Source organism: Hippichthys cyanospilos, chromosome 3 (genome assembly GCF_059441005.1).
Source record: "Hippichthys cyanospilos isolate Australia breed blue-spotted pipefish chromosome 3, RoL_Hcya_1.0, whole genome shotgun sequence".
NCBI lineage: Eukaryota > Metazoa > Chordata > Actinopteri > Syngnathiformes > Syngnathidae > Hippichthys > Hippichthys cyanospilos.
This window is the reverse complement of record NC_142371.1, coordinates 24,835,639-24,862,410: the sequence shown is the minus strand read 5'-3', so window position 1 is coordinate 24,862,410 and position 26,772 is coordinate 24,835,639. Positions and strand designations below refer to the sequence as shown.

Sequence of the window (26,772 nt, the reverse complement as noted above, 5' to 3'; positions counted from 1 at the left end):
AGTTGCGTTAACAAAGGAAATTTCCTATATATAACAATGAGCGTCGATCATTCAAGTATTTTCACTATCCGCTGGTTGATCCAGTCCCTATCCCCCGCACTAATTGTATTTAAAAAAAAATCACATTGGAATACGATAAGAACAATACTCTTCAAGTTAAAAAACATGAATGAAATAATACGAAATTTAAATAAATAACTAGATAAATATGGACACGTCTTCTTTTAAATAAGCACCTTTTCCCCGCCCCCCAAATAAACACCCTGATTGCCAATTACAACCGCCAGGTGGCACTGTTCAATTTAGCAAAGCATACTAGCAGGCCCACTCCCACCACACACGCTCATTCGCACACACACTTTATTGTGTGTGTGTATGTGTGTTCAGTTTTTGCAGCCGGTGTGCACCACAGAGGCGGCTTCTTGTCTGGATTCAACTCATGGATTTTTTTTTTTTTTTTTTTTAATTAACGTGTCTCCTTTTTCTTGTGATGTGACAGCTGTCCCATTGCGGCGTTAAGTACTGTTGGACGCGTGGACGCCAAAAACGCTCGCGCGACCAGGACGTCGGGTTGCAAAAGCGACACCAGAGGAAGATTCGAGAAAACATTGGTAAGATTTTCTGTTTGGGACGGGGAGGGGCTTTCTGGATTTGTCATTTGGCTTGTTTGAGGTGATGGTTTAGTTTGGTTTGGGTTGGTTGATGTGACGTCATGAACTCTGCGACCTCAGTATGCGCCAGAGTACACGGCAAGTTTTCACTTGGAAACGAAGCAAAAGCTAGATGAACATCTGTCATTTCTTTTTTTTTGCATCCACTCTTGTTTTGGCCCCCCAACAATTCATTTGGTTAATTTTATTGCAAGGCACCATGTTAGGAACGGATGTGACGTCAGGGCGTTGACTGGGCCGTCCCTTGCACCCACCATAGTTAGCCTTTGCATGTACCCTACAGTAAAAAAAAAAAAAAAAAAAAAAAATCTCTCATCTCTCAATAGGTGAGCATAATAAGCCGTAGTTTCAAAAACACTTTTTTTCCCACCGAAAAAGTACCTCGGCGAATACACTATCATGGCGTTTCGACAATAATATAAATTCAGTTTAATATAATCAATGTAACAAAAACGCTTTTGGATCTGGTATTTTTTTTTAATAAACCATATGTGCAGGTATGTTTTTTTTTTCTGACTAAAAAGGGACGTTTGCGTTGGATTATTGTATTGGGGCTCCTTTGTCGCTAGGTGACGCCAAAGCACTTCTTAAAATGTCTGATGGCTGTTTTCAAGCTCGACAGAAAACGACAAAGTAGCAGCATCAGCAAGTCATTCACATTTTGTTGGGGAAAAAAAGGGGGGGTGAATCTGATTAATTGAGATTTACTACTACTACTTGGAATTAATAAACACAATTTTAAAACAAACAAAAAAAAAACACATTTTGTAAAATAAAACACATTTTATAAGCAAAGAACTGCTTAAATTAACTTCAACCACAAAAACTCCAAATCGAAAAAAAAAAAAGAAGTATAAGCACATTTAACTGCTAATCTAAGCTGCACAAAAATAACCGAATAAATACAAATAGATTCTTTAAAAGTAAATGAGCCTCCCGGGACCAACGTTACATGAAAAACATCAACAAACTAAAACAAACAGAAAAAATGAACTAACAAACAATTAAATGAAAAAGGCAGACAACTGTCCAATATCAACACTAAAACAAATCTCAAATAACATTTACTCAAAACAGTTCTGTATTTGAGAGCTGTGCTTTCCAATAAAATGTATTCTATTTCACAAGCTAATTTGTAACGTAAAAACCGTCTCCAAGGTCGTAGTGTCGTCGTCGTCATCACGATCATCATCAAGACATTAGCAGTAAAGCCCAATGTACACATGTTTGCACTGCATGTTGAACCTTCCTCCCTCGGGTCAAACAACTATGATGTGTGCGTCTAAAAACTTCCTCCCTGTACCATACCCATCCCTATTGAGATCAGCCTATAGGATAGGAGCCTTGCTGTGTGTGTGTGACTGAAGGGCCGCGCCCTGGTCCTCAAGGGCCCCACCCAGGAAGGGGTGCAATGATAACATGTCACTGTGTGCGTTAACTGTTGTGTGTGCGTTTTGTTCGCCATTGCTATCGTAACAAGACTTCACTCAGAAAAGATGCGCCTCTTTTGAATCATTAACATGTGAGCAGCTAGCTTTGTGTTGCACATTTGCATGCTGGGAAATCCGCCTAATGTTCATGCTTCGTACTTAGGAGACCAGTACACACACAAAAAAGTAGTAAATACTGATAGCAAGATTTAATTGCAGTCTCACTTCACTCAGCTATGTAAAACAAATCTTTATTTAAATACAGAATTTTATTTATATATATATATATATATATATATATATATATATACAGTGTTCCTATGTTCCTACATAGTAAGACATTGCACGCAAATACCACTTCCACATCAGATTTAATATGATAGTCATTTTTAAAAATCACAAAATAGCAATTACTGAAGTAAATCATTGACATGTGCAAACCTGTAGCCATTCCAATCCATCATTTGTACTCTACATATTGGGCAATTACATTGCACTTTTGTTTCCATTGCCTTAAAAAAAAAAAAAAAAAAAAAAAAAAGTGGAAATTCAGGTTTTCAATCTGTAGCGGGAGGCCTGAGCTCATGATCCCTTTTTTTGCCCTTTCTCCTTCTCCAAACATTTACATGTGAAGCTAACATTCCTCTGTGTGTGAGTGTTTAGTGAGTCAAATACGACAGACACACCTTTTCGTGTGTGTGTGTGCCTGCTTGGAATGTTGCACGCCCGACTTGTCTTTGCCTCTTGTCTCGTCCGACGTGTTGCGTCACAGTCACTCGACACTAGCCGTCATTCATCGAGAAACTGTCAGGAAAGCTAGATTGTGATTACTTTCTGATGGTTTAAGCTAGGAATGGATCAGGGGCGGGCAACCTTTATCATTTCGCTATGATATGGGCTGTAGTTGAAGTAATGCAAATACGTTAGCATGCTAACTTCGCTAGCCCGCCTGCTAGCTTGGGTAAAGTCACATCTGATTGTTGGGATATAAAGAGAGCCCCTTGACCTCAGTTTACATGACAAAGAGTGGATATGTCCATCATGAAAGGACACACCGAGAGTCTCAAGAAGCCATGGCTGAAACTGAACAGGAAGTCGGCCATTTTAGTCACTCTGGTTGCAGCAAAAAATATCGCTTTTGACACAATCTTTGATCATCAGAAAACTGTGGGTGTCTATCATGAACAAGACACATGAAAATGTCTCAAAGATCCTTGCCAGAAATTGGAGAGGAAGTCGATCGTTTTGGTCTGACACGGCCATTTCAGGCTTGCCGCAAATGTTCACTTGGTTGTTATTTGAATCAGTAAACCTTCCATGGAAAGTAAACTTAGGGGAAAGAAATAGGAAGGACGTTGTTTAAAACTGTGACTGTTGCTTTCCACTGGGCCTGCCACCACCACCACCACCAAACCAAACCAAACCAGGACACACTGTCTTGGTCCATATTTAACTACACACACATACACTATATGCTTGTCCTTGTTTCCTCTCCATCTCCATGGTTCCATTAACTCCACCCAGAGAGAGAACACATACAAAAGCAAAATCAAATCTTCTCATTGAGACATTTGAACATCTCTCTTGTGAATTATTGGATCCATGATTGGAATATCATACATTGCTGGATTTTTTTTTTCCCGTTTTTAATTCTGGATTCAATGGACCACCAGAAGCTTCTTCAAAAGGATATAGGGGATTGTGGAGGAAGGATGTCCTTAATGAAGTGAGGATTTCCTTATTTATTTATTTTACAAAGTAAGCTAGTGCATGTGTGCCTAATGTATTGGCCAGTGTTTGTTCATAGAATCGTATATTGCATGCATTCATTTTCGGCATGTCACGCAGAAATATGTGTTCAGTGTTTGATACAAGAAGATTATTATTTCATGATTATTTACAGTAGTGCTGCGAAAAGTTAATCACCGGGTGAAACACTACAATTTTTATAATTTTGTATCAAAACTCTTTCACCCCAAACCAGAAAAACTTAAACCATAAATCAAAATATTTTGCATTAGTAGACACGCAGTGAGAAACAATATTGATAATTGGTGGGTTGACACCTCATGTGTCAGGGGCGTCCTGATTCCCAATACAAATTTTTCACTTCTGATACGATACCGATATTGCGGTATAGAGCAGTGTTTCTCAAACGGGGGTACTAGTGCCTCTGGGGGTACTTGCAGGAACCTCACATATCACTGAAAAAAGGTTGAGAACCACTGGTATCGCATACTGTCCGATACTGATTATCGATCCCATACGATATCAACAGCAATGATTCGGGGGTTTTTTTTGTATGGAATGTCAGAAAAAGACATGATCGAGTTGTACCAGTCAAACAAAGAACAATAGTCCTCAAAAAGACGAAATGAAAATCCTGAATTGTAAATGGGGTTTTACCGTCATTGTCATTTGCATACTTTTAGTAGGAGGGCGCCAGCGATGTCATCGTCTGTCTGTGTCTGTTTGTCTGTCTATCTGTCTGTCTGCCTGTCTGCCTGTCTGTGAATGCGGTCTCTGGGTGAGCGCAGATAAAGCTTAACAGCTGCACTACAGACACACACACGCACACACACACAAAGGCCTAGCCTGACTCCTCCTAGTTGCCTCCGTCCCTCCCTGCCTTCCTCCAAGCCGGAAAGCAGTCCAGTTTTCCAGGCGTAGACACCCATGCACACACACACATACACACACACACGCACACACTGGCATAACCAGTAAGCGAGCACTCTCCTTCTTCTTTTTCTCCTCCTCCTCGATACACACACGCACACGTCGAACAAGCTTCTGCCTCCATTTGCAGCCCTGAAGAGGTAAGGTCTTAACTTGTCACTCGTTTTCTTCTTTTTGGTTTGGAGTGTTCCATGTGGCCCGGGACAGGCTTAGAATAACTTTTATGTGGCGAGAAAAGGGATCATTTGTAAAGTGGCTGCTGGTTAAAAGCTCCACATGTACATGAAGAGTATGAATGAGCACTTTGTTTTATGAAATGAGTCGTTTTTTGTATTAATGAGCACTTGTACATGTTGAGTGCGTGCGGAGCGAGCTCATGACTTTGCTGCTCATGTGGGCGTGTGCGTGCACATGTCAGCGAGGCCGGTGGGTGGCAAAAAAGTTTGGCCGCCCACTTAGGAGCCCCCTCCAAGTGGACTTTTCCCGGCAGTGGGCGTCCTGCTGTGTAATGGTGATAGCTCTGATGATGGTGCGCCTGAAGGCATCGTTTTGCCCGGCTAGCACCGCGGACTGAAGTGAACGATGATTAATATTTGGCATCGGGGATGTTTTGTTTAATGGTAGTAAAAAAAAGTTTGTTTCATCATTTATCTTTAAGCCTGCAGCTATGGTGTCAAATATTTTTAGAATGAAGTATTTGATCAATTACTGGAGTAATCGGATTATTGGACTTTGCAGTAAATGCACATGTCTACTTCAGGTTGCCATTTTCATGTAGTATCTGTGACTTGAACGTGCTGCTTTAAAAGACGGGGCTTGGCCTTGAGTGACTTGGGTGTCAGCAATTTAACTCATTCTACCCCGTCGATCTCTCTACACGTGTCTAAAATCATTTTTACTGACCCGGCGGTGAATTGTGTAATTATTCTACCTAGGGATGTCAAACTATTAATCAATAAGTATTTAATCAATAAGTAATATTGAAGTAATCATTTAGAGCCAAGGGTTACTTTAAATATCCTCTGATTTCAGCCCTTCAACACTTGGCATCATTTGCCTTTACTATCAAAGATTTGGCGTTGTCAAGGAACCTCTGAGGAAGTCTTTATTTGGTTGTTAGGTCTGTTTACATAGGAGCCGGCATTACCGTGGCAACGTGGTTATAGCAAAGGTGGGGTTTGTGTTCTTGATTACAGTTTAGTGTTTGCGGATATCATAAAAATTGTCTTCTTGCACAATGAGGATGCCTGCAAGGGTTGAACATGGGTTGGAAAAGTATGACCCATTGAGCATTTACATTTAATTAATCAATTTTGTCCAATTTTTTAAAATATTTTAGATATATAATATATATTTTGAATATTCAAATTATTATATATTTTTTCTTTGTTTAGGTTCATATTGAATATCTGTTTCAGACTTTTGGAGATGGCCATTTGGGCTGGTGCAAATTGGCCAGGAAATGTGTCCAGCCTTCCTCAGTAGAATAATAGAGGTTGTAAAAAGTAAGAAAAACAGGCACTGACGTTGAATTGAATAGGACCTCGAGGCCTGTGGAAAGTTTTTTTATTACGACAAAAAAAAACATGGTTTGTACTGGCCATGTAACGATTTGTTCCCTCATTCTTTTGGGGGTTTTATATAGAAGACATAGACTGTTCTCTAAAAATTTCACAAAAAATCCTGACGGTCATTTTGGAGTAGGGAAAGAAATAGTTGTTTTTCACTAGTTCTAAAAATATACATGAGTATTGTTACTAGGGACTGACTGGTTCCATTGGCCAATTAGCAGTCGAACAATCAAACATTCGTTATGTAATTTGTTCTTGATAAGCATGTATTATTGGCCAAAAAAAACAGCCATTTTTTCATGTTAAAAAGAAAAAAAAAATAGTTGGGCTCTAATAGATTCATTCTCTCTTTTCATGTAATGCTAAACACTTCGTGTTCAAATATTAGTGGCTTAGTGGTTCTACTGTTTTTTTATGCTAGTTTTGTTAGCCTGTCTATGGCCTTTTACATTATATGTTGGTCTTAAGTTAGCAGACTTCTGCCAAAAAATTCTGTGTAATTCTCTTTGTACTGTATGTTTAATTTAACAGAGCACAGTACCCCCCCCCCCCTCCAACCCCCCCCCCCCCCCCCCCCCCCCCCATTGTATAGTAGTCAGTGCCTCCACCAAAGTGTCTCACGATGTCCGTTGTCGTTGCCCCGCAGTGACCGGCCCGATCCGAAGCCCTCGCCGCCATCGCCATGGAAACGTCGAGCCAGAGACGCAGCGGGCGCAGCGCCAACTCGCCGGCCCGAATCACCCGCCTGCAGGAGAAAGAGGAGCTGTGCAACCTCAACGACCGGCTGGCCGTCTACATCGACAAGGTGCGCTCGCTGGAGGCGGAGAACGCGGGCCTGCGCCTGCGCATCACCGAGTCCGAGTCGCACGTCAGCCGAGACCTCAGCGGCATCAAGGCGGCGTACGAGGCCGAGCTGGCCGACGCCCGCAAGACCCTGGACCAGGTGGCCAGGGAGCGGGCCCGTCTGCAGCTGGAGCTGGGCAAGGTCAGGGAGGAGTACAAGGACCTCAAAGCCAGGTAAGGAAAGGAGGCCGGCCGGGACCGTTCCTATGGAATTGGTTGTTTGTTTGTTTCTTTTTAATGCGGCCCTAAAATGAAGTGTTCATTTTTTGCTGTTGCTTTTTTTACAGTTTGACTTGGCAGTATGAAATTTTGGTTGCCATTTTGGTTTGAAGAGGACATTGTTGGATAATTTGCGTCACGTCGGCCATTTTGTTTTTAAGCAGATATTTTAAACACATTAAGCTTCTAGCTTTGAGACACGTTCTTTTGTCTTTTTTCTGAGGGCTCTCTTCATGATAGACAAGCCACACAAATTTGCCAAACAAATGGACGCCTTTAGGCCTACTAGTCATGTGCGTATGTAGTAATCTGTGGGGGTGATGGGCGTCTGATAGGTCGCTTGCCAGCAGCGTGCAGGATGTCTTTGAATGAATGTCTCCTCTGGGTGACATTGTGCCGGATTGTTGTGCGGGATACTTCAGGTAGAGCTGGCATCCCAGGAATGTCTCGGAGCAGTTCAAGCACGGGCGGAAAGAGGGTGGAGGTCCGAAAGGGAAACTGCTGCTAAATATAGTACGGCGGACCCTCAGAAGTGTTGTTTTTCTAGTGGTGATCTTTCAAAACTCCAAGATTATCAGCTTGTGTCTTGTGACGGTTGTGGCCGGGAATCACCCCGTCTGTACAGCCAGTAAAGCCTTGGGCCGCTTTGTGTTTGGTTGCCACGGCAACCGGGGAGCCTCGGCAAGTCCCTCGTGATTGAGCGGTGACTCACCAGGGCTGATATGATTGGCCCAATTTGGAACGAGTGACTCTGTGAGCAAATTGTAAAGTGTGTGTTCCCGTGTTCATGTCGAACTTCAGTACTACAGAGAACACATGCAACATGGCCCCACCCCCATGCAGAAGCTCACGCTGTGGGTGCTAACGCTTCCTCCTTGAATGTTGTTTAACATGCAAATGAGGAACGGCAGGAGTGCTGATTGTGATCACTATTGGACACAATTTTAATTATCATTTTTCTGCAGTCAGTTCATTTTGCTTTAATTTTACAATTATTACAGGTGTTTTTTATCCTTTTTTTTTTTTTTTTTACTCTTTGTCAATCATATAGGTGAGCGAGCATCGATACTAGGTATCAATACTGAGTTGCTGCCAGGCAACAGCAGCCAGTGCGGGTATCAGTCACCGTCTTGTGGGGCTTTTAAATGAGAAATTAGAATGAAGGAAATTGCCCTTCTTTTCATGAAATTATAAGGAGAAATGCTAAATTATGTTAGGCCTCTTTTTTAAATAGTTGGTTTTGCGGTGGGATGTTTTATGTATCAAAGGTACAAGTGGTGTCAGTACTTGGTATTGGTGTCTCTACTCAAGTGAAGTTCTCATACCAGTACTGTATCTGGTTTAAAATAATTGGTACGCATGTACCTCCAAATAAATGTCATCTATTGTTTAAAACAGTGGTCCCCAACGACCGGTCCGCAGACCGGTACCGGTCTGTGAATCAACTGGTACCGGGCTGCGTGGGCTGCACCCGAAATAATGTTTTGGAGATGATTTACTTTAACAGTTCATACGTTTGTGCTTGGTCTTTGTTTTTTTTTTTGGTGCCGCCTCTGGCTGCTGTTATTCATGATTTCAAGGTACAAAATGTTTTTTTTTTTAATATTGTATCTTTTGTAAAGCCTGTTTTTATTTCAGTTTATGGTCAGTTGTTTTCTGTTTGGAAAAATACTAGATACTAAATACTAAAATACTATTTGTTTAAGTACTTTGAATTTCTAATTTATCGCAGAAAGAATATTCTTTTTTTGAATTGTTGAATTTTTTTTAGTTGTAGCCGTTTTTGTACTGTGTTTTCATTTTTACGTTTTCCTCATTGTCACTGCTTTAAGTTGATTTTGTTATTCTAGTGGGCCATAACATTGATTGATTGCTCTGCAGAACACAACCCTGCTTGTAACTATGTGCATTTGAGTCAAAGTAAACCTCCTGTCAGCCTCTCAGTGGGTTATCAGTTGCCCATTCACCAAGAAGGATTTACCTGCTCTGTTACCTGCCGGTCGGACGGGCGGCGGTTTTAGGGCGCGGCCACAGACTGAAGGGCGTGAAGGAGCGCTGTGAACATGACATGGTTGCACAAGCTTGAATGTGGCAGTGTCAACTGAATACAAAGGGATTGTTCCGTGAACGTTTTGCATGTTTTTCATGTCGCTCACGTCGACAAGAATTGGAGCCAAATTATTATTTTCCTCAATGTACACTAAATTGGGTGGACATGTCACAAAATAGTAATGATAATAATGATGAGATGGTGTTCCCCTGTTTTTCGTGGCGGTTATGTTCCTAAAGATTCCTACAGTAACCAAAATCTGCTAAGAAGAGATTTGGCTTTTGTTTCTTTTGTTTAAAAAAAAACCCAACAACATACAATTAATTCTTATTTTTAACTTAGGAGGTAAAATAGATGGATAAACTTATAACTGTAAATAAAAATTCTAAAAGTTTGAATGTCCTTTTTTTTATGCATGTTCACTTTTTTAGTTTGTATCTTTTGTCAAAATATAGATACTTTTTTTGACTGGTCCAACTTAAAAGGAAAAAAAAATACAGTAATAAAAATAGTGAGGTAAACCTACAACTGAAAGAGCTAAAAACATATATGAAAATCTGCAACAGTGAAACCACAATAACTAAAGTGTTGGTCATAATGATATGCACGAAATAGTCTGTGAAGCTGAAGATTGTGATGGGTTTTTTTTGGACTCACCGTTTAATTTGGGATGAGCATGGTGACACATTTACAATCATTTTGCCATAAAAAATTGGATGCACATCAAAAAAAGGCTCCAGCACCTACGTCCGAAATTTAACAGGAAGTCAGCTGTTTTTTTGTTTGGGCAGCCATCTTGAATAAATTTTCGGCTTGTTCGTCAGAAAGTTAAGAAAAACTAGCCCCAGTATCAGTTTTACCATTTGACAGAAACATAGTTTTTGTCTATCAGAACAGTTTGGAAGAAAAAGTCTGAATGACTCATGTATCAAATGAAATAGGAAGTCAGCCATTTTTCTTTGAAGCAGCCTTTGTGTACGCAAACCAGTGTGGTTGGAGCGTGATGTTAGTTTGATCATTTCAAGGCTTGCCCCTGAAAAAGTGTATGCGAGGAGCTAATTGTCTTTTTTTTGTGAAAGCTAACAATAAAGGATTGTTGACTGCTGTGGAAATGTATAGCAGATGTTTCCAATAGCTGCTCTCTTTGTAGGTTTTTTTTTTTTTGGATGTAGTATAAATGAGGAGATTCAGTTTCCACAACTTGGTGACGAGTGAAGTTCTTGGCAGGATGGTCGATACTGTGTGTGCGTGAGTTTATAGAAGTTTCCATGGAAGTTTGGAGCCAGCTCAGCCCTCCGTGACTCACCGTAAATCATTGTAAGATGGCGGATGAATGTTCCCAGTGGGCCGTGGGTAAAAAGCTGGTGCCTTTCCATTCAGCGTGGCTTCTTATGTAACATACAATATAGCGTTTTGATTTGAACCATCTGAAGGCGTTCGTGTTTGGACGACAGCTATTTTCGCAGAACTAAGAACTGACAAAGAACACATACTTTTTGCACGATTATCCACTGGAATTTACTCGACTAATTGCTTAGCTTTGTTGTCTTTTGAGGGGTCACATCTAGGCATTTGTGTGCACTACAGATAGACCCATTTTTATTCTTTTATTTTACAAGGCCAATACTAAATATTAGTTTTCAAGGAGGCTGATCGGTTAGATTTCGAGCCAAAAAGGAAAATTTTGTCATTAAAATGATCATGAAAAAAAACGTAATGTTTTAGCATGTCTTTATTGAACAACAGTTTTCAGATTTGCACATTAATGAGCTATGTATTTGTTTTTTAAAATAGGTAACATAGATCCTTGTAAAAAAAACAAAACAAAAACCTAAACCTCAAAGAATAGCTCCATATAGTTTTCCACGGCATGTAAAGTCCTCTACTTATTTATTTATTATTTATTAAAAATGTGCTTAGCTTTGGGTGTTTATAGCCCATTTTGGGGAGTGGTCAAACCCCCCCCCCCCTTTACAATACAGCAGCACCCTCACACCCCCCAAAATGTTTTTCATTTTCCAACCATACAGATAGTAGTTTTGGTGTACGTAAGTAGTTTCCTTTCGGCGAGCATTTTATTATTATTATTATTATTATTTTTTTTTTTTTTTATTGCTCAGTACTCTATTCTCATCACCAGTCCTCGTTGTGGCATAATTTAATTTTAGCTCATTGTTTGGGGCTGGCTCATTCTTGTTTTCCTCGCTCGGAAACATTCCAGATGCTTACAGACGGCACATCTCTCCTACGTTTTAATCGTAATTGGAGACGCTAGCATACCCTATGTTAATATTAAAGCTAAGGTGCTAACGACAAGCAAACTGATCGGATGCCCGTATCAAAAAATTGATGCTTCTTTTTTTTTGTGGTATGATAATCATAAGAAAAGTGAAAGGAGATCACGCTCATAATGAAAGTGAACTAGTCAGGACTTGTGACTCCTACTCCTGCAAATCCTTGCAAAACCACGCGGGAATGGCACAATGGCACCTCGTATTGCGCACACACACACATAGTTGAGTGAGTGTGTGTTTGCCAAGCTACAGTGTTTGCATACAAATGCTGAAGTTGACTGATTTCCTCATGGTGACCAGCTAAACAAAAGGCGTCGCAACACTCAGCGCTCCTGCCCCCCTCTACCAACACCCTCTTCCCAGTCTGCTGCCCCGTCACAAACTCCGTCACGGCCTGCGACGCTCTAGATGTGTGGCGCTTGTTTGAAACTGCAAACAGTCATGCCGTTTGTTCTCATTATGAGCACATTTTGCTTGCCGCGCACACAATGCTGCACATTGTCCTCCACATATAACCATGTGGCTGCTTTCATTTTGCTACTTAGGCCTACCTAGACACTCTTTTGTGATTGGACCAAAGATTCGATAGAAATTTGGGGAAACCCTTAATTTTTGGATTGTGACTGATCGGAAAATCACACATACAGTGTGTGTATGTGTGTATGTATGTGTGTATGTATGTGTATATATATATATATATATATATATATATATATATATACACACACACACACGCTCACCAGATGTGCACGTGTGAGAGAGATGCATAGCTGCCTACCTTCCACTCAATTGCAGTGTCTTGGTGGGCAGCTGCTCACTACCTAAATGGCGCAAAGAAAAAAGACGGCTCTGTGGCGGCCTCGGCCAGCTGTCCAAGCATGAGGTGACGGCTGGTACGCGGGCCCCGGTCTGACAAATGGTCTCGTCCATAAAAAAACAAACAGTTGTGAGCGCAGGAGCGTCCGTGTTAGTTGGCTTAGTGCTAACAAGCACTGCAATTGTAGCGTAGTTGAACGCTGATTGATTTGAATTCATACTCTGCCGTGTACACTTTGTGACGTACGCCACACGCGTCGAAGTAAATGCCACACGTGCAGGCATGCGCGGAGAGAAGTGAAAGGTGTGAATTGCAAACAGTGCCGCACCACTTGAGCCGGGAGAGTACAGATGGTGCCGGACTAGCATGTGTCCAAAGGTTACTTCCTGTTTTCCATTTTGCTGGACCTGAATCAAAGTTAGCATGAGGAAAATTAGCATTAGGAAAAATGACAGCAAAATTTGCATCCGTCATGAGCGTAGCACACCTACTTCATAGTGGGACCGATTGAGTAGTACAGTGGTTTTCAAACTGGTAGGTAGGCATGACCTCTAGAGGGCGTCATGTTATGACAGGTGGGGTGCGGTACAACGCACACTTTCCAATATTACAAATTACACTGGCTTCGTAAATTTGCCAGCAAAACAACTGCAGTAATTATTGGAGTTATGATTGTTTTTAGCAAATTAGCAATAGCAAAAATAGTGTTAGCAAATAGCAATAGAGAAATTACCATTAGCAAATTAGCATTAGCCAATGATAGTCAAATTGAAAAGATATACAGTAAACATAATTTCTCATTTAAATATTTCACGTATTGTACTTTTTGACCATTTTAATAAAAATTTAATATTAAATGTCTGTTTTAAATATTTTCTTTGTGTACTTTTTAAAATCTATTTTTTTTTATTATAATCTTTCAATTAAGATTCAGTATTATCTGTCTGTTTAAAGAAATATTCTGTTGCCCTGACAACAACAAACCAAACCTGGTGGAAGCATGCGGGCAGGCAGAGGGGGAAGCAGCTTTTTTTTTTTTTTTTTTTTTTTAAACGTGGCTTGCACAGTGGACAAAGATAGCTGCCTATGAGTCATCGCTCAAGCCGGGAGGCAAGCCAACACATTCCTCCTCCTTCTTCTCACATTTCTCCCTCCTTTATTCTTTCCCCCTCTTTCTGTTCACACTCTCCCACAATGCACCTCTTCTCTCCTCCTCACGGTGTCACACAGCTCTTGGGTTACGATCATTAACCGCAAGTAAAGGAGACCCCATACACACGTTTCATTGGCAAACCTCAAAATGATTGGTAAAAATTCACGTGGTGCTCCGCCCACATTGAAAGCTGTACACACACAAAAACATTGTCAATCTTTCTATCCGATTTCTATCCAAATTCTAGTTAGAAAAGAGATCAATTTTCCAAGATGGTTGCCTCAGGTCAGAAGGACTGACTTCCTTTTTAAGTTTTGCGCAGTTTGTCCTGCAATGTTAGACATGTTCACCTAATTTCATGTTGATAGGTTAAACAGCTTTTGGGGGCTAATTTCTTGTAACTTTCCAGGGGGGGCTCCTGAGTGAGACATTCCAAAGCTATTTATTCAGAGGCCCTCTTGTTCCACAAATCAGACTTAGATGATATAAACAGGCTGTCCTGCCTTGGGGAAAAGCTCTCTCTCACACACACAAACACTATTCAAGATCTAAATAGTACATGACATCAAAGGACACACACACACACACACACAATGGCATATGCTAGTTCATTCTGTCGGTGACACATCTATTAACATTACATCTAACAAGGGCAAGCTGCTGATTTCTCAATCAGATTTTCCCCGCAGGAAATGAGCTAGCATCTGCGCTGGGTATGTTTTCAATAACAATCAAACATCCTCGGCGACCATAAGTGCAATAAAAGACTAAAACTCGCTTACAACTTAAGATAGGCGTTCTTGACTTTTTACAGCTAAATTGCCTTGAGCAGACCATATACCTTCCATCCATTTTCCTCCAATGTTTGTCGTCTCTTGTGTCGTTCTGTAACGACGTCACCTAAATAAAGGCGAAGAAAAAGCAGAAAACATTTGTTGTGTTACCAGTGAACATGGAAGAGCGATACAACCACACATTTGCATTTTTTGTGAGTGGTTTGTTTGCATTTGTGTGCATTCTTGCACTTTTTTTACTGGCTTACTTGCAACTGTGACATGGTTGCAAGTGGCTAAAAGCACACAAAATGCCTTTGTTTTGTTCCATCAAAAGTTTGGAGACACCTTCTAATTTAAATGGTCTCAAACATGAAGTCATTCCGTGCCATTGACTGCTATAGATGTCACAGATCAATTTTTACTGGCTTGGCAGTGAATCAACTAATTATGCGTGTCACTATACGTCACTCACATATTTAAGAATAAAAACACATGACTTGAAGAAAATAACTGATTTAATCTGCATTTTTGCAGAACTATTGACTGATTCGCTGCCAATGATGACGTCAAAGATCCATTTTTACTGGGCTAGCAGTAATCCAGTTACCAGGTCAAGAAATTCAAACTATTAACCCTCAAAAATGCACAAATGCATCATCCTCATATATCTGATTGAGAAAAAGATGTGCAAAACTTACTTTGAAGAGTCTAAATGATAAAATATTCTGTTTTCATTATTTTTATGTCATTATATGTCATTTTAATAGCATTAATTTTGCCCCACATTCCATCTTGTGGAGTTTTGTTTCACAATATATTTATGGTTAACCCCTGTAACTTGTGGGGAATACGTACCAGGGCAGCCAGTGAATAGTAAAAAAAAAATGCATATAATTGACACCATTTGAAATGCATTAGGAGGAAACAATTGCTATTTATTCAGATTTTTCAAATTAATCGCCCGATTAATCAGAATCTTTTTTTTTTAACCCAAAAAAAAAAAAAACGGAATCAGCCCAAAAGAATCCATATCGATTGGGCCTTAATACTTTGTTTACCAAATAATTCTATTAATATTTCTAAATGTATGACTTGAGGATTAATGTGAAACATCGGGACTTTTTTTTTTTTTTTAAATGATGAAAAACCATTGAACTAGAGGGTTCTTCGTCTTGACTGGCCTTTAGAGCAGTGGTTCTCAAATGGGGGTACTTGCAGGGACTCCAAAGGATACTCGAGTTTAAATAAAACAAACATGAGGGAAAAATCCTTTAAAATTATTATTGAATTAATGAAATGTTTCAGAAAAATGTAAGTTCATAAAACAAATTTTATGTCAGTAGGTTGTTCAGTTTCCTTATTTTAAAAACCCAGACTCTTTCCCTATACTAGAATGGTTTGATCCGATTTTTCATGTGCCACCTCTCGTTACCTGTCAAGTTATGATTTATTTTTGTGAACACCTCTCTACTATGATCCCAAAAGACGACACTTTAAGTTGATAGTTTTTCCGTGGAGAAAGATTTATTTATAATTATTTCTTTTTGAGAACAGGTTTTGAATTTTTGTGGAGGAATATTTATTAACCATTAAATTAATTCTTTTTTTATGAACAGATATCTAATGTAATCCCCAGAGGACACTTTATGTTAAATATTTTTCTTTGGATAAATATTTGTTTATAATTATTTCTTTTTCAGAACAGGTCTGCCACGTTGATTATATTTTGTGGACAATTATTTATTTATAACTTTTCTTTCTTTTTGATAACTGAGCTCTTCCATGATCCAAAAGAGGACAGTTGATTTTGATTATTCTTGTTATTACTACATACACTGATGGCATGTTTGAAGTCTTTTTTTTTTTTTTTTTAACGTAAAACTGCTTTGCATTGGTTAAGGGGTACTTGGCTAAAACAGGGTGTGAAAAAAGGTTGAGAAGCAGCGCTTTAGAGCAATGGCAAGCCCCTCCCTTTTACGCACTCTTCCACATTTTTTTCCACTAGTGCTTTTGGCCCATAGGTCTTATTCCCCTAGATAATATGACACCTCCTCCAATTTAATCACACATTTCCACATATAGTTTTACTGGTGGGGTCAGGAATTCTTGGAAAAGAGCAGTTTTTCCAACCATGCGGATGAATGGTGGCTTTTGTGAAATATGTAACCGTGCACCCGGTCTTTGTCGATGTTTAGCGATATTGCATTTTCGTTATACCAAAACCGATGTGTAAATCACTCCGCTCATGTTTACAGTTTAGAAGCGGGAATTAGTCCACCAGTTGCTTTGTCGCTTTGAAAAATCGCTAAACGCGATGACCAAATCGTTCAATTAGCAACAGCTACGTTAGCCTATCGTTTGATGGTTTGGCTTCTTTAGCCGGCCTTGTCTGCACTGTTCATAAAAGCCTAACGGTCACGGTAATAAGATACAATGAAGAGCTTCCCCTCAGAGCAAACGGAATTACAGAGAGCTTGTTTCCGTCTTCTTCCTGCTAACAGACTACTCTTCATCTGCACACATGCGGTAAACATGAATTCTGCTCAGCGAGGAGCTGGAGCTTAATGGGCACTTAGTGCCTAATTTATGGCTAATTGCAGTGTCTTGAAGGCGACATGTGGAACATGTGTTTAAAAAGCTCTGTCAGCCGTTTAGGGTCATGTGGTGTAGAGGAAGCACATCATTTGGAATCGGGGAAAAAAAATTACCATTTGGCAACCTACACTGCTAAAAAAAAACAAAAATCACATTTACAGTACTCAATTAAAATGAAGCAGCAGATCACAAGCAATTTTATCACTAAAATGTCAGTGCTTGGTATTGAGTAAATATTAATTGAGGTAATTAGGCTAAGCGGCTCTAGAAAATGGATGGATGCTTAATATGAACAGCTTAGAATATTAAACGACGGGGAATTATCAACTCAATATTTTTTTAGGTGTTATTCTCTTTAGTTTTCCATTCAAACTTACTCATTAAATGGATAATTATCAATGTTTCACTTAATTATCATCTTATTCATAATATTGGTTGTAATCTGCTGTCTCTTTGATTGAGTGAATGGGATTTTTCTTTTTTTTTGTACATTTATAAATCACAAGTTAAGTTTTGGATTGCTTCGAGCAAAATTTTTAGCAGTGAATATTCATGATGCAAAAGCTGTTTGATTCCTAATGTTCTAGTTTGGTTTTAAAATAAGTACAACACTATAGAGTGCTGTTTTCCATACTAAAACGCGTAATGTCATAGGTTAACATCCATGTGTGACATGATCATTTTGTTGTGTTGTTCAGAAACAGCAAGAAGGAGTCTGACCTGGACGCAGCTCTGGCCCGCCTCCGGGACCTGGAAGCGCTGCTCAACTCCAAGGATGCCGCCCTCACTACGGCCCTGGGAGAGAAGCGCACACTGGAGCTTGAGATCAAGGAACTCAAGGCTCAGTTGGCCAAGGTAAAAAAAAATAAATAAATAAATAAAGCTGGTATGTGAGCCGTTGAGATTATGAATGAAGCTTAAAGTTGCCCAGTTACTCCACCTACTGGCCATTTTTCATAATCACTTGATTTTTCACGGTTCTGTAAATTTTCACTTAAGAATATTAAAAATAGAAAGAATTGGGTTCAGATATAAATACACATTTTTCAAATGCTGCAATAAAACTAAATCATTTTACATGGCAGACACTTTTTTGATATTGGCTTGTCCTCTATATTATATTTGTATTTTCAGATGGAGAAAGTTGTTTTTTTTTTTTTTAACTTAAAATTATGATTGGTTTCACAACCAATTCTGTGAGGGATTTCACTTTTTGTGTTGGGTCTTTTGGCTTGAACAGGTCGTAACCTTTGTGGTTCATGTTTAAATGTTTTACAAATGCAGTGTACTTGAAAAAGTTTTAAAATATCTTTTTCACGCCAGTTGGACGGCGCCCTAGCAGACGCCCGTCGTCAGCTTCAAGACGAGATGCTTCGTCGGGTGGATGCTGAGAACCGTCTGCAGACAGTGAAAGAGGAGCTGGAGTTCCAGAAGAACCTTTACAACGAGGTGTTAGCTTCTGGACAATTGGCTGCCAGCTAATTGTTTTGTTTTTTTGCCAATATTTATGACCAATGCACATTCCTTGTGGCAGGAAATCCGCGAGTCCAAGCGTCGTCACGAGTCTCGCATGGTGGAGATCGACAGCGGTCGGCAGCTGGAGTTTGAGAGTAAATTGGCAGAGGCTTTGGCTGAGCTGAGGGCTCACCATGAGGAGCAGGTTGGACTTTACAAGGCTGAGCTGGAGAAGACATACAACGCCAAGGTAAAGTGCCTTTTTGGCGCCACCTGCTGTTCGGGCTGGGACATTTTTAGGCCTTTCATGCAAAATGTGCTCATGTACGAATGATCCACACGCATTTGTCTGGTTTATGGCTTAAGATGAAGCTAACTTCAATGTCTTCTCATTAAATAGCCCTTACGCTAATCCAAATCGTTAAGACTAACTTTAAAGTTTTACTCGTATCCTTAGCCTAACCCTTGCCCTGGCCTAGTGCTAATGCTAACCACAAATCTTAGCCTTGTAGAATAGATGCCCTTATTGTCATTGTACTGCAGGTATACAAAAAAATTAGGAGCGCTGCTCTGATTGTTGCATATTAAGTAAATATGAATAAGTAGAATAAATGTAGATTAAAAATCATGGCTTCACAAAGTGCTATTGTTTGTCAGTGTGTTTTTGTTTTTTGTTATTCGGAGCATTAATAGCTCTGGAGAAAAGCTGTGCTGGCTATAGCCACCATTTTAACCATGATGATGGAGAAAACTCTGATTTAGAAAGCCAAGAGCTGCTGCACTATGTGCAACGCCATCTTAGGAAAAAAAATCCTAAACCTAGACCTAAACCTTGCGCTCATGCAAATGTTAATAATGAAGCGTTTCAATGAAATCCACTTGCTAAATAGTCATTCAAACTTTAAACCTGAACACTAATATTAACTGCCAACTCTTGGCTTGGCTCTAAACTATAATTACAGACCTCTAACCCCGCTGCCTGTGCAACTCCTTGGACCTATGACAAATATCCTTAGCCCTTGCCATGACGCTAATGTTAGCCACAACCACATAATGCTATGCCACTAAAAAGTAGCATAGACATTAGCCTTGCATTCAACGATAATCCTGACACCAAGCACAAATATGACCCCCAAACGCCAAGTTTAGACCTAATCACTGCAGCTAATCACAATCTTTAACTTCTAACCTTAGCACTGAACCAACTGCGCTCACTAACTCTAACACCTAATGCTAACCACAAAAACTAAGGGAAATTGCTAATGCTTAACATTTAGAATTATGTAACGTTAGCCTTAACCATCAACCCTCACTTAATTCTAACCCAGACCATTAGATGCTAACTAGTGGTGCTAGCTAACCCGAGCCACTGACACTTAACCTTAATCTCAGGAAGATCTACACCTTCGTATTGTGCACCACAAACCCTAAGAATGAAACCACGTGATCCACGCCATCATCAGATTTGCTTCAGTCCAGCCCTAGCACTAACATTAACGCTAACATTAGTTCTTTGGTTCGCACATCAAATTTAGCAGCAGTCGCCAACCTCCTTCATTCTTGCATTTATTTATTTGTCTTCATCAGTTGGAGAATGCCCGGCAGTCGGCCGACAGGAACAGCCACTTGGTGGGCGCCGCGCACGAAGAGCTGCAGCAGACGCGCATTCGAATGGAGGGCTTGTCCGCTCAGCTCAGCCAGCTGCAAAAACAGGTGCGCGCACGCACACACATACACACACACGCACTCTCAAAATCGGGGGTCAGCCCTGGCCACCATGTAGCTCCGCCCCTTTACTTGCTACCTTTTACAATTGAGATAAATACTGTAAAGTGGCTTAAAATGTACAACCTTGACCTAGAAAAAGTCGTAAAGATTCTCAAAAGTGGTTCTCCTCTCAATTGGGTCACTGGTATCTTAAAACAGCACGGCGTACGATTTTTTTTTTTTTTGAGCAAAAGCTTCCCCGTCCCTCGGCAGCTGTCGGCGAGCGAAGCGAAGGTCCGCGAGCTGGAGGAGATGCTGAGCCGGGAGCGCGACGTGATGCGGCGCAGGATGGAGGACAAGGATCGCGAAATGGCCAACATGCAAGCGCGCCTGCAGCAGCAGCTGGACGAGTACCAGGAGCTCCTGGACATCAAGCTCACCCTGGACATGGAGATCAACGCCTACAGGAAGCTGTTGGAGGGCGAGGAGGAGAGGTCAGGATACTGCAAAATCAACCCGAAACCCAAAAAGTTGGCCCGCAAAATATTATAATAGAAATTTCTAGCAGGTGCACTACAAAAAGACCACACTTCCCATCCTTATTTTTTTTCTCCATTGCCTTCTTCTTCTTCTTCTTCTTTTGCTTCTTCTTCTGTTGCTTCCGCTGCATTTCTTCTTCTGCTTCTTCCTTATTCTTTTTGCTTCTTCCTTCTCGACTTTTTCTTCTCATCCTTCTTCCTTTCTCTTTCTCTTCTCCCTTCTTTTTCTTCCATCCCTTCCTTTTCTTCTTTCTCCCTTCTTCCTAGCCTTTCTCTTCTCTTCTTTTTCTTCCTTCTCTTCCTTTTCTCTTCTCTCTCTGCTTCCTCCTGCTTCTTCTTGCTTTTTCCTTCTTCTCTTTTTCTCTTCCTTCCTCTTCTTCTCTTTCTTTCTTCTTCACTCTTCTTTTTCTTCCTCCTCTTGCTTTTCTGTTCCCTCTATTCTTCCTCCTTCTGCCTCTTGCTTTTTCCTATTTCTCATTTTCTCTTTCTGCTCTTTCTTTTTCCTTCCTTTCTCTTCTCTTTTTCATTCCTCTTTTTCCTTCTTCCTTGATTTCTTTGCTTCCTTCTCTTCTTCCTTCGCTTCCTCCTTCCATTCTCTTTTCCATTTTCTTCTTCCTGCTTTCTCTTCTTTTTTTGCTTCCTTCTTGTTTTGTTTGCCATTGGCATGCAAACCGGGACTCAGCTACGCACTTACTGTTTTATACTGTGTAAATAAAATTGTTTATTCGATAAAACGTAATTATTTGCACATTTACAATTGTTTTTAAAATGAATAGCTTGTTTTCTTCATTACTCGACCTCACTACTACAGTTTGTACTTTTAAAATATTTTTCCCCTAAACCTGAAAGCAAGACATGAGCTCTCTCGCTCTTATATATGAGATAATCTCTCAAACTATTTTTCAAACTCCGCCCCCTCCCTCAGATTGAAGCTGTCGCCCAGCCCCCCGCCCAGCCGAATGACGGTGACGCGCACCTCGGGCTCGTCCCACAGCCACAGCCGCCTGCTTCACGCCACGCCCGCCGTGGCCTCCAGCAGCCGCACGTCCTCCGGCGTGTCCAAGAAGCGGCGGCTCAACGACAACGACAGCGACACGTCCAGCGTGACGGCCGGCGGCGGCACCGTCACCAAGGCGCGCATCCTCCAGCACGCCGCCGCCAGCGGACGCGTCACCGTGGACGAAGTGGACCAGGACGGAAAGTTTGTCAAGCTCGGCAACAAGAGCGACGAGGTGAGCGTTCCGGCCGGCCGGCGGCTCGCGAAAAAGCTCGGCTGGAATGTCGCTCGGCCAATGTATGACTTTATTTGTTGATTTATCTTCACTCCATTCAATTTAAAGACGAAAAACGTATCATTTTAAACTTGGTTAAATAAACGTTATTAGTCATGTTTGGGAACTTCAGTGTAGATATTGTAGATCAATATTTATCTTCAAGGGGAAGCTGAGCTCTATTGGCGTCTTTGAGCAATCGCCACTGTAACGACAATTTGCCCTCCCCCGCAGGACCAATCGCTGTCTGGCTGGCAGCTGAAGCGACAAGTCGGGGGAGGCGCCGCCATCATTTACAAGTTTCCCCACAAGTACACCCTGAAGGCTGGAACCACTGTCACTGTAAGATGTATTTATTTACCGACCATTCTTTCTTGACTCTTTCGACAATGTACAAAAAAGAAAAGAAGAAATAAAATGCTGCTGTTAGTATTGCGGCAAATTGTTAGTATCAACTTTCATTGCAAGTACCGATACCATGAAATAAGGACAGATACTCGCCCATTGTTTGTTATGAACATAAATGTGGCACTTGAGGGGAAAAGAAATGTAAAGCCAGAATAAAGCAGCCATTTTAAAGAATAAATCATACATAGGGAATACATTGAATACATTTTTTTGCAAAATTAAAACAAAACTACGAAACTACGCTAGAAGTATTTCCTGTCTTGCAAGTTTGTTGTTGAATCCATGTCTTTATGCTCAATTTTTTTCAATATTTTTATACATTTTTGAGTAAATAGTCTTGATCCCTAGTATTCTCTTTTTTTTTGCCAATATTTGCCGTTAGCTGTTGTTCCAAGTGTGACCTTTGACCTTTGCTTAGATCTGGGCCGCGTCGGGCGGCGGAAGCCACAACCCCCCTTCAGATCTGGTGTGGAAGAGTCAGGACTCGTGGGGCACCGGCGACGTCCTGCAGACCGTCCTCATCAGCGCCGCCGGCGAGGTGAATGTCACGCGGGCCACCTCTGCAAACTCGAACCGACCTCATCCTTCGTGCTCATTTTGGAAAAAAATCAAACAAAACTTTGGTGTCGCTCCACTAGGAAATGGCCAGCAGGAAAGTCACCCGCACCCTCTTCCAGGAGGATGACGACGACATGGTAAACCCGCGCCCCGCCGTCCTCGTCGCCACGGCCGAGTTCAGGGTGCGGTTGCGAGCGCTCTCTGCCGCCCCCCGCAGGGAGCTCACAGCACCAGCGGCGAGAACGAGTACAACCTGCGCAGCCGCACCGTCATCTGCGACTCGTGCGGCCAGACGTCGGACCGTGGACACACGGGCCACGGCGGCGGCGGGCCCGAGGGCCTTGTGGGACATTCCTTTTTCATGGCTGACAACATGCCCAGACAGGTAACGGGATTTTACTTTTGCTACATTCACAGAACAGTTGATCATTTCATATTTTCATTTTTCGCATGGTGGTAACATTTTATTTGCTATAAAAAATTGCCATTTTTCATAGTTTAGTTAGTTCCAAAATATTTATCGAAAATTCTAGCATACAATTTTATAACTAAATAGTGTAAGTATTAAATGTTCTAACTAAATTTTAAAAAAGGACATTTTTCCATTTTGAAAAAAAAATCCTTCTTGTGACTGACTTATTTGGTTGAACAGAATTCCTCCGAAAATTTGAATGTTCTCAGAATTTTTATGACTATAAAATTCCACCATTTTTCTCCTCTATAATTGTTGATTAGTCATTTTCCTTGAGTAATTTTTCTATGAACTGTTACAAATATCTTTTGTTTTGACAGTTTACCCTTCATTTTTTAATGTTATCTTAAATATTAAGTCTAATTCTACATCTTTTTTTCTCATGGCTTTCCTCAAAATAGCTTTTCAAATATTTTATAGTCATGTCAAATGAGTTTTACATCTTCTGAAGATTGTGTTTCATAAATGTATATTTTATGTTGCTTTTTTTTTTTTACATTTTTACCTTTTAATAACATCAATTACATTTCCAAGGATTTTTTTTCTCTGCGTCTCTGACAATTGACTAATTGTCCTCACGTACAATTGTTTATTCTGTTGGGATTTTGCACTGAGGCCGTTTGCCCCTTTTCCTTGCAGAGTCGTGTCAAACCTGAGAACTGCGCGGTCATGTAAAAGCGGACCGCGCAATCCCGAGTGCCACCGCTGGAATGTTTCTTTTCCATGACCAACTTTTTTAAAATTACCTATCAACTTCTCTGCCGCTTGAAGGTCGCAGGAGCTTGCTTGTGTATTATCAAACTATTGTAAGTTGTCGCATGTGCGCTAATGCTTGTTCTAACTCTAACGCACACACGCTTGCCATGCATCCATTGGGGTTCACGTGTAATGCTGTCAAGTGAACACGCACAGGTGGTGGACCCGCACAATGATGCATACGCACACGTACAGTAAAAGAGACTGCAAAAGAATGCGTGTCTCCAAAGTTGCCACTTATTCAATCATAAATCAATCTCAAAAATACAATCATTTTGGTATTCCAAGTTGTCATTCAAAGCGTTTATTTGCAGGAATTGAAAAATAGTCAAAATATACAGACCTATACATGTGTACATATTGTTAGCCCATCAGCGTAAACGTCATGTTCGAATGCTTTCGGAAAACAAGGAAAAAAATGCCATTTTTAGCATTTTTATTGATAGCCTCGTAGTGTAATTGACAGTATTTTTTTCAATTTACTGTCATGGTATTTGTACTTGCGAAAACGGTTTTCTCTTGTTTTTTGAAAACTTTCAAGTAGGACTTGTGTCGACTTTGCCATGTGGCTAACTATATATATGTGCGGACATAAACATACGGCGACGCCGACGACGACAACCCATTTGTCAATTCAAACAAAACACAGGTTTTTTTTTTCCCTTTTCTCTATTTGTAATTGCGCCCGGATGAAAAATAAAAAAAGTAATCTCAGGGCAAACGTTCTTTTTTTTATACAAACAAGTCGTAGTCATCATTTGAAAAAATACAACGTCACAAATGTCTTTTTTTTTTTTCGTTTTTTGCTTTATGCCAAAGACCGGTAACTGTTGTATTGTGTGCCCTCCTTGCATGTGCCCGGTGCCACATGAGCATTTATTTGCGCAATCATTGATCATTTTGGCATGTCTTGATATTATTGCTTGCAATATTTGCATTGATGGAACATTTGTACTGTAGTCAAGCAGCTTGTCAGCCAAAGAAAGCAAAGCCAAGCGCTTATTGGAAAATACTTGACGGCTTTTTTTTTTATGCTGTTATTTCTTTTTTTGGGGGGGTGTTACCGAAAAGTGCCTTCCAGTCCTCGCCAAAAAATGTCTCGTTAACAGAATTGATGTGTGACATTGATACTGTTAACATTTTGGATGTTTGGAAATCTGCCAAAAGAAATGCTTCTGCTCGTTTGAGATATTGCGTCTGTCTTGATCAAAGCCATTTTCGCCAATTTGGGATTATTTTTGTGCTTCTTTTCCAAATAAAAACATAAACTAGAATCCTTGTCGTTCGCGATTGCTTTCATTGAGAAACTCGTGCAATTTATGGTAAATTTCTTGTAAAAATTGCAACTATATCTCGTGATTGTTCTCTGAAGCTAAATCACTCTGTTCTCAGTTTTATCCGAAAGTCATTATTTTTGCTTATCCATTTTTTTTTCATGTGATTGGTTGAAAGTAGCAATAGGTAAACAAAGCTTCATGAAGCACTTGGGCTATTTTTTGGCTCATCTTATTGTGCCATCTAATTTATTGGGTCAAATAAGCAGAGGAAATTTAATACATTTCCTATGCACTAGTGTTTATTTTGAAACCAAGAGGAGTAAAACAAGACAGGTGCTTTTAAGAAGCTTCATGAAAGTTTGAGAGCAATTTTAGAAGTTTGGTGTGTTGCTTTCATGTTAATACAATTATTTAAAAAAAATGCAGCTTCTCACATCTTATGAATGCCTTTTTAAATGTTGGCATTCTCTTTCATGTTACACTTTTTAACTCATTTATTATTGGCGTCCCTTGACATGCAGTCTTTGGAAAAACAACCCTGTAAAAAAGTGAGCAAATTCAATTTTTTTTGTGTGCTAAAGTGCATCAATGCATAGCGAATAACTCTAGGAAACCAGCCAAAGTTGTATTTAAAAAAAAAAAAAAAAATGAAGAGGGTTCAAACCGTCCTGACATCCTCTCAGCAAGTCCCTCCTTTCTCAGAGTCTCTCCACTTGGGCGGCATCCATGCCCGAAAATGGCGTCTCCTCACCAGTTGTTCCAAACCAGCGTCCCCCCCCCCGGAGTGCCGTACGACGTCTCTCACACTGTTTCGGGAGCTTCGTGGGCAGACGGGCTCAGCGTGGCGTTCTCTCTGGGGAGGGCGGCCGGCGGAGGGGCGGCAGGTCGTAGTGGCCCGGGATGTGGCTGTTGACCGGGAGGTCGTAGTGGCCCTGCAGGTCTTCCTGGGGGGCGTGGCCCACTGAATGCTGACGCTCTGCGTGTGAAGGAAGCAAACTGTTAGCTCAATTGTTAAATATTGAATTATAAGGCACAAAAATCATTTTATATATATATATATATATATATATATATATATATATATATATATATATATATATATATATATAAATCAAACCGTTATTATCCATGGTCATTTAAAGAAATAACATACATAGATTTACATGTGCCCCCCCCCACAAAATTATTTTTTTATTACTTAAAAAAAAAAACTGCCTTCTTATCGTTCGAG

The 26,772-nt window shown here is 40.5% G+C and overlaps 2 protein-coding genes across 4 annotated transcripts in view; one reads left to right on the top strand and one right to left on the bottom strand.

Annotated features, from left to right (window-relative positions):
* The first annotated feature begins 414 nt into the window (after window positions 1–414).
* Window positions 415–25,538, top strand: LOC148426459 (lamin-A-like). Of its 3 annotated transcripts, none has more exons than XM_088409988.1 (13): window positions 415–611; window positions 6,998–7,368; window positions 17,797–17,953; window positions 18,422–18,547; window positions 18,633–18,803; window positions 20,141–20,266; window positions 20,534–20,754; window positions 21,725–22,031; window positions 22,305–22,412; window positions 22,897–23,016; window positions 23,117–23,173; window positions 23,254–23,421; window positions 24,148–25,538. In XM_088409988.1, the coding sequence occupies exons 2-13, from the start codon at window positions 7,034–7,036 to the stop codon at window positions 24,181–24,183; spliced, it is 1,932 nt and encodes a 643-aa protein (XP_088266114.1). In that variant the 5' UTR covers window positions 415–611; window positions 6,998–7,033; the 3' UTR covers window positions 24,184–25,538. The 3 variants fall into 3 exon arrangements, with proteins under 3 accessions (XP_088266114.1, XP_088266115.1, XP_088266112.1); XM_088409989.1 differs by lacking the exon at window positions 415–611 and adding an exon at window positions 3,708–3,827; XM_088409986.1 differs by lacking the exon at window positions 415–611 and adding an exon at window positions 4,752–4,920.
* pear1 (platelet endothelial aggregation receptor 1) overlaps window positions 24,553–26,772 on the bottom strand; it is a 44,547-nt gene continuing 42,327 nt past the window's right edge. Inside the window, exon 23 of the mRNA XM_088409985.1 lies at window positions 24,553–26,517. Within this exon, the coding sequence (XP_088266111.1) occupies window positions 26,378–26,517 (140 nt within the window). The 3' untranslated portion in view covers window positions 24,553–26,377. The remainder of the gene's footprint in view (window positions 26,518–26,772) is intronic.